At 40.5% G+C, this 13,877-nt stretch overlaps 1 protein-coding gene across 1 annotated transcript in view; it reads right to left on the bottom strand.

The window, feature by feature from the left end:
• Positions 1-9,014: 9,014 nt before the first annotated feature.
• The window catches only part of LOC110110442, an 11,167-nt gene continuing 6,304 nt past the window's right edge, over positions 9,015-13,877 (bottom strand). Inside the window, exon 3 of the mRNA XM_028700211.1 lies at positions 9,015-9,080. Within this exon, the coding sequence (XP_028556044.1) occupies positions 9,050-9,080 (31 nt within the window). The 3' untranslated portion in view covers positions 9,015-9,049. The remainder of the gene's footprint in view (positions 9,081-13,877) is intronic.

Raw genomic sequence — 13,877 nt, 5'->3', positions numbered from 1 at the left:
ATTTTTAATCCCACCACGCTAAGGAAAGTGTGTATGGGTCTCCGATGTACCTGTTTGAAATGCACAATTTTTCCCCGCAGGCATGATTACACATACACGGGTACTTAGGAGTGTCCATGTCATGCTACAAAAAGTGTATACATGGCCTACCTGCCTCGCGACAAGTGTTGCATTGGGCTCCCTCCCATCACGCTAAGAAAAACATATATAGGTGGTCCACCGATGCACCACGAGCACCGAAAGCAGGATTTGAGGGCTTTTTTGAGTTTTACGGGCATTATACCTTAGAGGAGAACGACGATGTCGACAGCAACAAGATGACGGTGGTGAAAGATGCACAAGAACTTTTTCTTTTCTTCATTTCTTATTTCTTTTTTTTTCTTTTTTTTTATAACAATAATAATATTAACTGCTAAAACTATTAACAATATTAATTATACTATTGATAATATTAAGATAGAGATGGGGAGGTGAGGGAAAGAAAGATAGACAGATTTGGAGGATTCATGGGCTTTTGAGGTAGGCTAAAATAGTGGGTTGCATACCTGTTAATAGCGAATGGCGCACCATGGCGCAAAGGTCCCTTTGGAGCCATGGCGCATAGCACACGGCGCGGCGAGCGACATTTTGAACATGGTACAAACTATTTAAGAATTATAAAATTATAAGCATGAATATGAAATAACATTAAAAATGAAAGACAAGCTATCCAAGAGACAATAATTCATATTTAAAGTTCTAAACCTTCCTCCTCTCCTATAGGATCCAATGTCTCCCAATCAAAGCATGCACTCATGAAGAAAACTTATACAAAGCATGCACTCATGAAGAAGTAGACTAACACTAACAACTATTACTAAAGATGATGAATACAACAATATGACGGGCTGCCGGGGGTCCAAGAGGGCGCTGCCCCCTGGCGGGGGACCTTCTTATTTTTAAAGTTCGTTAGTTGTTTGTATGGAAAGATACCTAGCGGTACCGAGCATGTACATAGCGGTACCGAGCATGTAATAAGCTTTTTTTTTCATTTTAAGAGGTGGATGCCTCTAAATCATGGTTACTAGTGAAACACATATTGTAGCAATCAATATGAATCATACATGTTAAGTTGTAAATTCTTGTAAAAAATATTCATAAGTATCATGAAATTTAAAAATAATTTGGCGCGCTATTTTGCGCCGTGCACCATGCACCATGTGCCATGGCTCACAAGTGACGCAAATAGCGCGCGCTATTTTAAACACATGCACCTCACCATGAACATGACGCCCTAGGTGTGCTGCGCCGCGCCGTGCGTCATAACGCGCGTTATTTTGTGCCATTGACAACTATGGTGGGTTGGGTTGTAAGGGAGTTCCGTTGGAAGTGGGCCTTGAGTGGGTTGTGGTTAGATTAGATGAGGGCTATAGGTGGCTTTGGGTTGTTTGGATATTGGAGTATGGGGTATTATTATGAGGATTCTTGGTTGTTGTTGTGGAGATGAAGTGCAATTCTTATGTGAATAGCATGAATTTTTATTAGGTCCGGACACCTGACGTATTTCTACATCCGGACGCCTATAAAATGACGCCACGTGCTCTTATTATTTACCGCACGGCCCGACGTCCCGACCCGAACCGGAACCCAATATTGCTATGTATTAGCTGATTTGTACAGACCAGAGTATTGCTAGGTTTTGCTCGGTATTGCTCGGTAACGAAAAATACCATTCTGTCAAGACCAATACATAGCAATACCGAGCAATACCTAGCAATACTCAGGTTTTGTTAGGTATTGCTCGGTATTGATCTTGACAGAGCGGTATTTCTCGTTATTGCCGAGCAATACCTAGCAATACCGAGCAATACCTAGCAATACACGAACATATCAATACCGGGTTTCCGTTCCGGGTCGGGTCGTCAGGCCGCGCAGTAAAAAGTAAGAGCACGTGGCGTCATTTTATTAGCGTCCGGATGTAGAGCAACGTCAGGTGTCCAGACCTAATAAAAATTCGAATAGCAGGCAGTAGTCTGCATAATAGAGAGTGAACGACTACTAGGTTGCGGCTTGGAGAGGAAATAGGGTCGGAGGTTTGAGCCGAGATCTAACAAGGAAGTGGAGAAATCTGAGTGAGAGGGAGGACAATCGGGTGTGGGGATTTGAACGGAAGTGTTCAGCTATGAGAAAAGAGTCGGACGAGAGGTTGAATGGTCGGGTATGAGTTGTGAGGTGTTGGAAGTCGATTGAAGGAGTTGGATTGGTCGTAGTTGGAAGTCGATTGAAGGAGTTGGATTGGTCGTAGCTTAACGAAATAGGGAGACAAGGAAGAGGGGAGACGGAGCAATTGATGTGAGTCTCGGCCGTGAGGAAAGGAAAAAATTGGCTGTGTCTTGTCTTCATTTAATCAGCGGGAGCAAAGCTGCGATCAAGACTGAGCTGCGGGATTTACGGGAGGAGACGTGAAGTGGCTCCGGCAGAAGATTCAGCGGGATTTTCGGGATTTCTTCGACGGGATACGAGGTATGCGATTTGATCAAATTTTATTTTGATTAATTTTTTTTTTAAATAATTATAATAGTAATAATATTTGTTATTATTTTTATTATAGAAATGATAAAAATGAGGTAGAATTTTGCACACCTCGATTTGCACGCAATTTCCTCGAAATTCATACACCAACGCCACTAGATTGGGGTCGCTTTTGTTGAACGAGTTTTGTTAGGCGAAATTATGGTTGTTCTTGAATATTGTCGACGTTCTAAATGCAACGGCGAGGTCTGTTTTGCGATCGGACATCATTTGGGCAGCTCGCGCATCAATTTCGATTATCGGTCGCCGATTTTGATCGTCTTTGTCCGATTTAGCTGCGTAGTTCGTTTATCAATCGAAGATCTTTTGACTCTTCAAGTAACGTATCACACTCGCCGACCGTTATTTAAGTGGCCAAACCCGCCTTGTTTTACACGTCTTTAGTGTAGTAGTCAAGTTAGAGTTCTTTGGAAAAGAACTTCTTGGAAGAGGATGAACGGAAAGAAGAGGAGAGAAGCCGAAAATGAAGAAGAATATGATATTGTTGTCTTTCAGATAATAACGGACAATATAATACTAATTACAAGAGAGAATAGTAAAAGCGGGAAAAACATAACTTCAAATATTTTACAATATATGGTCTCGCTTAACGTAGCCGGGCACTCGGGCGAGTGGCCTCGCATTAGCACAACACTCCAAAATAATGCATGCCCTATAGGTAATGCGGCTAAGCAAAAATGGTTATGTTTGTGATCGGAGAATAAGAAAAGACATCGATCTGCTAGGTAGTTTCAAGGCGATATTATATAATGGGATTCTTGTGAGCAACCAATTAGCATCGCCATTGTAACTCTAAATATGTGAACAATATGGTAGCTCGAGATATTAATGATTATTACTCGAAATCACGTGGTTCTTGATATGAACGCGGATGAGAATGATGTCGGATTTCGTAATTGTTTGTGCGATGCGTCCGACGGTAATGAGAAGACAAGAAACAAAAAAAAATACATAAACCAAAAAAACCGGTTGTTGACGCTGTGTAAGGCGCTAAGCCGAAGTGTTCGTAATAGAGCTATGAGACGTTGATGGTGGGAGTTGGCACGGTGCGAAATGATAGCTCAGTGATCTATGCAAGACTAACGTACGGAAAATCAAAGATATCACTTATAACGCCGCAAAGCAGAGGAACATATCAGACTCACTCTCGTACATACTATCCGTGAAAGAGTTCTGTTGATAGGGATACTTAGTAGGGCGGCTAGAGATACTGGAGAGAGCATGCAGTATATGTCTAGTGTTTAATGTTTTCTCTAGACCAAGTGAGATCCAGCAACCACAAACAAATGCTAGCCTCCCCAGGTAACACAGTATTAGGACCACGAATCGCGAGAACAGGTGCAGTACCACTTTCTGAGCAGGCGAGACCACATTGACCTTCCGTTCAATTAGGATCAGGGGGCGGTCTCAGATTCTGCACTGCTTGACCGACAAAACTTCGCAAGTGCTAAGGGATTCACACGCGTGAATAGGTCAGTCCAAATTCAGATGTCCCTTGAATAGGCGAGAAGGTGCTTAAGGCGAGGAAAATCACAGTTTCTTATGTTGATCGCAAATGAACTGGCAAATGGAATCTGACGTGAGATGGCGATATCTGGCCGATTGTGTCGGTTTAATAATATTGTAAAGAGATCTGCTAATATTTCCTTTCCCGGAAGACACAATAGAGCGTATCGTGTCCCAAGAACAGGTGCATCGTAAGTGGCCTACTTGAGCGGCGCTTCGTCGGTGTTTTGGGTATGGAAATTCGCATGTAAGAGTTTCGCACGGAGCACTTTCTGCACACATTGCAAAACCTCATTTTGAAAGAATTCATTGGCGTAGTGTGTTTGATTCAAGAAGTAAAGACCTCATTCCAGTAGGTGAGAGTTACACCGATGAATTAATCCCTGAACCATTGCCTCGAGAAGACCGAAATACTCGCCAAGTTCTTGTTTTAGACGAAAGTTGGAACTGGAGGCTGCTGTACGATTATCTCGAATTGTGAGCGACTTGTTATGTTTACCTACGCAGCGAAGGTCAAAGTGTAGTATGGTCATCAACGGTAGATGAAACAAATATTGTCCCATAGCTGACACATAAGCCGCTCTGCTTGTGTAGAAGAAGGAGAGGGTCCCCGCTTTGCTGAAGGCGAACCCGATCTGTAGATGAGAGATTGAGTTAATCACCTGTGATATCATACAGAAGCGAGGTGATTGGTTTAAGTCCATCATACTGGACTTATTGGTCAGCTTGCAAACATAGTGCAGACGATACGGACTGAGCAAATCCCTCAAAAACCAATACGAGGTTGCTTCATGTCACAACTTCATCTTGTAAGTAACGCCCATTGGAAGAAATGTCTCTTAAGAATGATCCAGTCCACCTGTGACATCGCGCACACGTTCCAACCAGTTGTGATGCACAGCGCACATTGAATGGTTAAGCAGGAGCACTGCTGCGGAATGGTTCCCAGGATTTTCCCGCGACTGGACTGAAGGTGGTCCGCAGAAGTTAAATAACCCAGAGTGCACTTTCTTGGCGAACATTACGTCCGAGCTACCAGATCGGGCTTTGTATTGACCGATGTTTCCCGTTTGGTACTGTTTTGTTTTAAAACGTCCACTACTAACCCAAGCCGCGTTTAACTTTATGGAGCAGGAACCAGTGACCAGGTGCCCATAGTGTTATTGTCACACCCACACACGCCGGACATTGCAAAACCGCCAGTTGCGTGCCTTCGACTGCCTCTCATTGTACGGAAGTTTGGTGTTGGTGTGTGATTCTTGAACACGGATATTAATATACAGATAGATCGACCACCGTGTTTGGTTTCACAATTCCAGATCGATAGTCGAGTTTGCATTGGATGACAAGAGACCTGCGGACTGGTTCTAAGACGGCTAGAGACTGTAAGGACGAGGACCAGACTCGAAGTTTGTGTAGAATGCTCGAATTAGCTTGAAGACAACGGAGTAGAAGCCTTATTTTGAAATAGAAGGCGCGGGAGCAGAAGCCGACGGGCGTTGTGAGATGATGGATGTGGAAAAGTGTGATCGTGGAGCATGGGAATCGAAAGCAGTAGAACGAGAGCAGGCACGGTCTGGTAGCAACCAAAAGCGGAGCAGAAAATAGGAAAGCATTCATTCAAGGCGATGATTTGTAGGAGGAACACGGATTGTTTTCATATGGAGGGACAATCCAATACGTGACGAGAGATGTACATTCGATCTGATTTCAAGTCGATGGCATCTATATCCGAACCTTGGTAGCTTCGCGTTGAGTAGCCAAGGAACACACCACGAATGAGAGCAGCTCCGGTTAAGTAGAGCCCAGAAGAAAGTGATTCTGCTCCCGCGTAAGGGCGAGTCGCAAGGGCATAACAGCAGGCACCACGATAAGGTGCGAAAGATGTTTGTACGGTACCATTGATGACCTGTTGAAGGCGGAAAATAGAGGAGTGGATGTGAGATAATAGGCGCAGAAGACGGCAAGCCAATTAAGTGACGATACGTGGCGGTAGAAGAACGCCTATCGCCCAAATTTCGAGTGGAAAGAAAGCGCATGAAACAGAAGTGCGGGGTTGAGCTCAATGGCTGCCGGATGCATAATCGCTCTCTAAAAACAACCGTGCCGTGTTTTGCATCCGACGTGTGCGGGCATGCACAGTTGCGTGAGTACAGTCCCCTGAATTGGTATTGAACGAAAAAATGGTCCCTGATAGGTCGTTGCTATTCAATTCCCCCGCCAACACCGGGCATCCGAAAACGAAAATGTTGTATGTTTGTAATTTGAAAACGTTCTTAAAGCCATTAGCACCAGGAGTTTTGGTCATTTAGAGAAAACTTCATTAGGAAAATGCAGAGCAGTAAATCCACGCGAGAAAATGGGAGACTAAAATCATCTAAGACAAAGAAGCGCTAATAAATCGAAAAACCGTTCATGGAATGCAAACCGGAGCTGGTCCCCAGGAACGTCCGAATTGTAACAAGTTGAAACGGTTTTGATACGAGAACTGACGTGCTAGAGGAGAAGGGTTGACTTATGACTCTTTGGAAATGTTACAAGAAATGCATAAAGAAGACAAGAACTAGATTTAATCCAGAATCAGAACGAGCTAAAATTTCTGGTCAGGGCAGTTCGATTGGGTCAAAAGTTTGGAGTCCAAAGCCGTGCGTGCCATATCAGCGGAAGCTCGCAAAAGGTCGCCGAGCCGAAAACAGCAAGCACCATGTGCTTCGTTGGGTAGGAAACTTTGTAGACGATTACAGTCTCCATTGCGTCGCGACCCCCTAAAACCGTACAATCCCATATCGGAGAAGAGGGGAGTTGTCCTGTAAAATCCTTGCAAACAAATTCGTTATCGCAGTTAAACGAGACTCGCTGGGATGACACCTTAATTGTCCTGCAGTCATTTCCGCACAGACTATAAGAGATATGGGGAAGCAGAGGGCCACATGTAGAATATTTGGGAGATAAAGCTTACTGGTGGGGAAACAGGTACGGCAAGATGCCTCTGACCCCGCATTGATGAATCGGAAGAGTGCCGTATAGCTGAGAGACGGAATCCCATGCAATTGTATGGAGCATAGCATGTCGAGAATTAGCCCCTTAACATTCCGGCGTTAAGTGCGACGCCAGGCACCGGAATCAATGATCCACATCGTTTGGGCGGAAGAACTTTCATGTTGCCGCATATGTAAGGGCTCGAGAATTCGACGGAGGCGCGTATTAAGATTACATTCGTGCCAGCAGTGAGCGTCGAGGTGGCCGGACTCACAACAGATTTTGACTTGTCTGGGCGGGCGACGGTTACATTTCTTGAAGGGGACGGAATTGGTCAGGCTGAGTTCTGCGTTTACGGAACAGAGGATTTTCCTCTGAACTTCTGGTTCTTGGGTTCGGTAACTTGAGTTCGACTCGCATTTGAAAAACATAGCAAACCATTCTCAGATTGCTGCAGTTCCTTGATTTCTTCTGGTTTGTGAAGATTTATTCTTTCACTGCAGAGTAGGGAGTGAAAGAATCGTCTAAGACTGATGGGCTTGTAAAAAGACGTGCGAATTGGACCGTCTTGAATCGAGTTTGTACGTCCCAGGTAATAATCCGATTTAGGATGTGACAGCAACTATGTCTACGTAAGCGGTACCTTCGGATGCCCAGCGGCTGCTATGTCATCCTAACATGATTATTCTTGATCGTCGATCAAGGGTATTGCTGCATTGTCTGATCTCTTCATTTGGAATTTCGGTGAAGTTCGCTTTTCATTGTATCACTTCTTGGACGGCTTCGTTGGTTGAAGACGACGTTTCGAGAGATTTTCCCAAACTTCTTGAGTGGTAGTATAGGAAGTTACGAAACATTATGGAATAGGATGGTTGCGGAGATTTGTCGATAGGATTGCGGAGTGAGATTCCTATCACGAGCAGTTTCATCGTTGTGTGCGCTGATAGTATCCGATTTTCCCGGTGGAGCAAACCGAGAGACGCGGTGAGATGCGTTTCGCGAACCCCGTTCGCAGAAAAATGTTGATACAGCTGCATGACGCCAAGACGTTTGTCAGGTATAATCTTCAGTGTTAACTCGTAGTTGGGAACTCAGATCTTGATGTTGGAGAATCAAGAATTTGAGATAGGAGGAATGATGAGCTCGCTTCTTGACCGGAATGGAGGCATAATGACGTGGCCCGGCAGAGAAAACACGTAGCCGCCGATCTTTCTTCTGCATCGGGGAGAAGACGAAGAAGAATCTGCTTGTGAGAGCAAGAGCTCTGATCCAAAAAGCTTAGAGCTTCTTGAGGAAAAGAACTCTTCGGAAGAGGATGAAAAAACGGGAAAGAAGAGGAGTAGAAGCCGGAAAATGCAGTCAAGGAATAAGAATTGTTTGCTTCTTTATTCAGATAATAACCCGGCAATAATATATAATTACAAAGTCAAAGAGATGAGTAAAAGCGGAACAGGAAAAACACTAACTCAAATATTTACAATAATGGTCAATCCTTAACTAGTCAACAACTCACTGGTCGCATTTACTACTTGCATTAAGTTTACTATATTGCATAAATAATACATAGAACCCCAATTGCTGCAATTGCTTGTGGGGTTTGTTACAAATTTCTTTTCAATGTGCAGCAAAATAAATACGTGAGTTGAACCTTACAATTGCCTACAGGCGGCTCAAACAGTACACTCCTCACACGTTGGATGCACTGAATCCTTAATAACAGAAAGTGAAAGAAACAGCCTTTATACCAAACTTCTCCCTTTAAATGCAAAAGACCATAGAAGTTAACAGGTCAAAAATTGACAATTCAGAGAGCAAACTTAATGGAACTAAAAGAATAAGGTTTTGTAAAAGCAATAACAGTTGGAAGTCTCACCAGTGCATAGGGAACCGGAAATAATATCTCGACTGTTTAAGAAGAACAAACACGACCACAAAGGACCAATTACACTCTGGCAAGCAAGCTCACCACCAAATTTCTACATCAAAGAAGCACTTATGGGTTACCTTTGCCTTGAAGCTCAAGAAACCTGAGAAAATAAACAAAGCATCCGACGTACTAACAAACTATTTATTGTTGTAACAGCTATTATATGGGATGTTAATTGAGTTTTGCATTAATGAAATAGATAGATATAAAGTTGACTTCTATAGAGATTTTAATGTCGTTCAAGTCATTCATAATTTTCTTTACATTCTACATGAATTGACTAATTTCATATAAATTGATAGAAAACATGACCAACACCAACAAAAAATTCATGATCAATATCACAATTAATGGAATGATCTGTGATTTTGAAGACTACAAAAAGTGATAGAATCAAAAGTAAGATTAGGAAAATAGCCACTCTTCATCAGTGGACAAAAGTTCCATCTCCTCCTGTCTAGGTTGTTTCAGGCAACTTAACTCTTTATGTTTTGCTATTAAAAACTCATTATCTCAAACACATTTCAAAAAAGTTTTTTCCAGAAAAGCTTTTTAAGGAGAAAAGTTAAAAATACAGTGAAAAAAATGTTTTTCAACACAAATTATTTTTACTAACATTTTTTTTCCTACAGAAAATCAATTGAAAAATTATTCCAAAAAAGCCTATATATAGCCTCAAAAGTAAGAATTCTAAAGGTCACTAATTTTCTAATAGCAAATTTTGGATTTGATGTCTATTCAATGCACATAAGTTCAAATTCATAGTACAAACAACAGATTTTAATTTAGTTTATCTATTTTTGATGAAATCTAAAAAATACCCAAAAAATAATTTAAAGAATAGCTAATTAAAAAATTCTACTAAAAAAAGTATGAAGTTCATTAAACAGACCTCAATATCTATGTCAATTGCAAAAAACACCAAAATTATACTAAAATTAACCAATCCAATCACACAGGCAAAAACCAATTCAACAAAAGCTAGGCGAAAAGCTAAAAGAAAGAAGTAATTATAATAAGATATCTAAGCTCACTGCCGGCATAAAGAAGTGACTTTACTCGAGAGAGTTCATCATCAACCTTCCCGAACTAGAAGAATTTATATCTAAACAATAAAAGTTTTTAGAGAAAGAAATTTCATTAAGCAATCAATTTCTTTACATGCTTAGAGATCTCATATTCATAAACATTAAACAGACAAAAGGTGGCAGCTTCCTAGTTAATGAACACAAAATCCAAGTATTGCTACATGCCTTGAGCAAACATATCTCTTCCATCCTGGTGGCCAATGATTCAAGAAGATAAAAAACAATCGTTAAAAAAAACAACAAAATCCCCTAAGAGGCTACAGTGTTGATAAAGCTCACAAGTCATATCAAAATTAATAATACAAGAACGCCCGAATGTTACTTTTCCTTTTCCTGATGTTTAGATGGAAAAATAGCAATTCAAGAAACTAACTGTCAAACCATAGTATAAACCCCAGGTAAAGTACATTCTATAATACTGATCAAGCACCACGGAAAGGCTGTTGGTGGTTATCTGAGAAGTCCCAGAAAAGAGCGATGACTTGTTATAAAAGTTGATCGGACCTAGTCCGGCCGGTGGACCTGTAGTCGAAGGGACCTTTCGAGAGCTACGGTGCTTGGGGACCAAGTCGCGGGTAACTGTGGTCGGCAGGTAAATTGTGGTTTGAAGGGACCCGCTGTCGGGAGGGGGGGGGGGACTATGTCGAAAGGGTTATGTCCGACAGGTGATGGTGCTGGGTACAGGCGACGATTCGGTTGAAGGGACCATAGTCGGAGAAGCGTCGAAGGTCTGCAGGACTGTAGTTGCGGATGACATGGTCGAAAGGACAATCGGAGGGGATCATAGTCGGCTGAGGATGGTGTCCGAAGGATTAGAGACAGTTCGACATTAGCAGGCGGCGGCCAGTGAAAGTTCGACGGTAGGTCGCAGATAGGAGGGAGTTTGGAGGCATCCGATGGTGAGGCAATGATCCGGCGAATGTTGGGCGAGTTCGAAAGTGGTCGACGTGCTGGGGGTTTAGTATGACAGCGATCACAATGTGGGGGCAATGGTTCGATATTTGTCATATGGAAGTTTGGTGGATGCTCGGCAGCTAATATGGAAATTTCAAAAGCCGATCAAATAGCTATGGTGGAAAGTTTGCAACGGTCAGCAGACCACAGCGGTAGCTGCGCAATGGTCGCGGAGGTAGAATTTGTTGGTGCTTTGGATATTTTGAAATATCTGAGTGCTCTCTCTCAATCTCTAGGCCAGAAGATCCTCTTTCATGTAGAGAAGTGAGAGTCATTTATAATTTTTTTTTTTTAGAATCATGATACCTCATATATATGAGAACTATTAAATGGCAGATTTGGGGTGCTCATCAGGACGATCATAATAATCCATTCGAATCATAGAGCGTTTCTAAGCAATTTTTAATGTGACTAAATGTGTCCAAATTTAGCGGATCTTCCAAATTTGCGAAGTCGACTCTTTGGGCTCACATCTTGCGTATTGATGCGGGAGTAGTATCTGATGCATTGGAGGTGCTGTTCTTTTTTTTTTTGGGTTAGTCGAGCGCGACAACCGTATCGAATCATAAGCAGTTATTAGATATTCCTTTGGTCATGCCAATTTAAACTTTAAACCTTCCAAATAAAGCTTTCTTTGGGCCCCATATTGGAACCATTTTTGGCTCGAATTGGACCGAGATTTGGTGTTCATTGGGTTTGTCTCTTTTGAAACAATTTCTTTTTGACTATAAAGTTTGCTGAAGTTGGGAGTTTGGATAGTACCAAATTTAATTTTGAAAGTTTTTTAACTATAAATATGCCTTGAGATTCGATGCACGATCAAGATGATTTATTTTTTTTGTGACGTATAATTAATAACTAAAGATCGTTGTTTCATTCTTCCTTAATTTTGCTATAAATTCATCTAGAAAAAATAATTAACTGGGGGTTGATAATTTTTTTTAAATTATGGTTAATAATTTGTATAATTAGTACTATAATATAAATCATACACTTCTCATATAATACTTAGCTTTTTAAATAATATATTTAATTAGGGATGGAGCAGCAAATTCAATAAGTCTAATTACATTTTATATCATATTAGCCGGAAAGAACCATTCTCCAACTGTTCGGTCAACACCGAAATGGAGGCCCTCCAAAACGTCGCATCGAACGCCATTTTTTTTCCGTCATTTGAAATCGTGGATGAACAGTGCGACACCATCATTGGCTTCGCATCTGTTCATAGGTTCTTCTGTGCCATTTTTGTCTCTACTACGAATTTGCGGAAAGAAGACGCGAAAGAGAGGCGACAGTTAGGGCAAATGTACGTTCGCATTGGAGATGATACGTCACTTATTTTTTTGGTTTCAAACTTCATTTGGAGTGAAAAATGAGATTTTCCCAGGCTGGCGATGCCCTTATCCGGACTCGGTTATTTACCTTTTTGAAATTTTTCACACACGTCAAAATTTGTGCATATACTTTTTTAATTATTTATAACTTGTTTGGATCTCATTAATAAAAGAGGCTTAAGCATAAAATCTTCATTATCTCTAAAAAAAAGTATAAAAAAAAATAAAAAAACTAAAAAAAAAAAAAAAAAAAAAAACTAAAAACTAAAGAAAAAAAAAACAAGAAAAGAAATAATAAAAAAATCTATAAAACTAAAAGAAGAATAAAAAAAAGAAATGAAAAAATTAAAAATATCTTGTTTGCGCAATTTTTAAAGAACATGCAACAACACTATTATAAATTTTGATGATAATTTTACTCATGATTAAACTGAATTTTTCATCCTAAAGATTTTTTTTAATTCCATTTGTGCTGATTTTGCATATCAATATTATTAGGGACACATAAAATACTGACCCAATCCTTGAAAGCACTTTTTGTATCATTGTGAGGCAGCAGACTTCAAAAGTCAAGTCTTTTTAATTTTAAGGGCAAACTACTTAGCTCATCTTGAATATTAGTTTGATAATTTAAAATTTTCTATTATCAATCAATAAATTTTGAGTTCGAGTCTACATAAGTGATGTAATTCACATAAACGAGTCGAGTTGAGTGCAAATCGAAGTCACTCTCGAGCACTTGAGCAGCCGGAGTTAATTAATTAATTAAGGTTGGAGTTGGTGTTCAAGCCAATCCATGAGTACTAATGATTCAGTTATTGTTAATAAGCAGAAATTTAACGACTCTGCACGACCATTGTATAATATATTTAAATCTATTATACCAACTGATCAGAGTTATAGGATATAAAAATAGAAAGAAAGTTAAAAAAGGAAAAACTAGTTATACCGCGACGGGCTAAAGGCGTTTCTCACAAGTCAAGTAATTGAATATAGAGGGGATAAATCTTTAATTTATTTTAAAATTTATCATAAGTGCCAACAGTACAAGCTGTGACGGAGGGATATGTTATAAAGGAACAGACTTTAAATTTTTAATCTATATTCTTAAGTGGTATTTTACTAATTTTTTTATTTTAACCGGACTAATCACTAGCTGTGAATTAAGTTAAGCTAGCTCAAATTGCCGTTTATATTAGGTTTCGAGTCATGAACCCATTTATCGGTTTATCCCGGACCCGACACTAATAAATTGGCTTGCCTTAATCAAGTACTATTTCATCCATAATGAACTTACTAAGACAGTAAGAATGTATTCGCGAAGAAGGGAATACAGTTTAAAAAAGGTCTGAAGTACCTCTGACGCACAACTACGTTAATGTGCGGGTTCACCGGGTAGTCAAAAGGACCAGAGCCCACAGGCGAATTTTTTTTTTAAAAGGTTTTCGTGTTTGAGACAACTGTTTCATGCTATTCTAAACAGTTTTCCCCTAATACAAAAATTTCGAATTCACA

Source organism: Dendrobium catenatum, unplaced genomic scaffold, assembly GCF_001605985.2.
Source record: "Dendrobium catenatum unplaced genomic scaffold, ASM160598v2 fragScaff_scaffold_1470, whole genome shotgun sequence".
Classification (NCBI taxonomy): domain Eukaryota; kingdom Viridiplantae; phylum Streptophyta; class Magnoliopsida; order Asparagales; family Orchidaceae; genus Dendrobium; species Dendrobium catenatum.
This window is presented reverse-complemented; position numbering and strand designations above follow the sequence as displayed.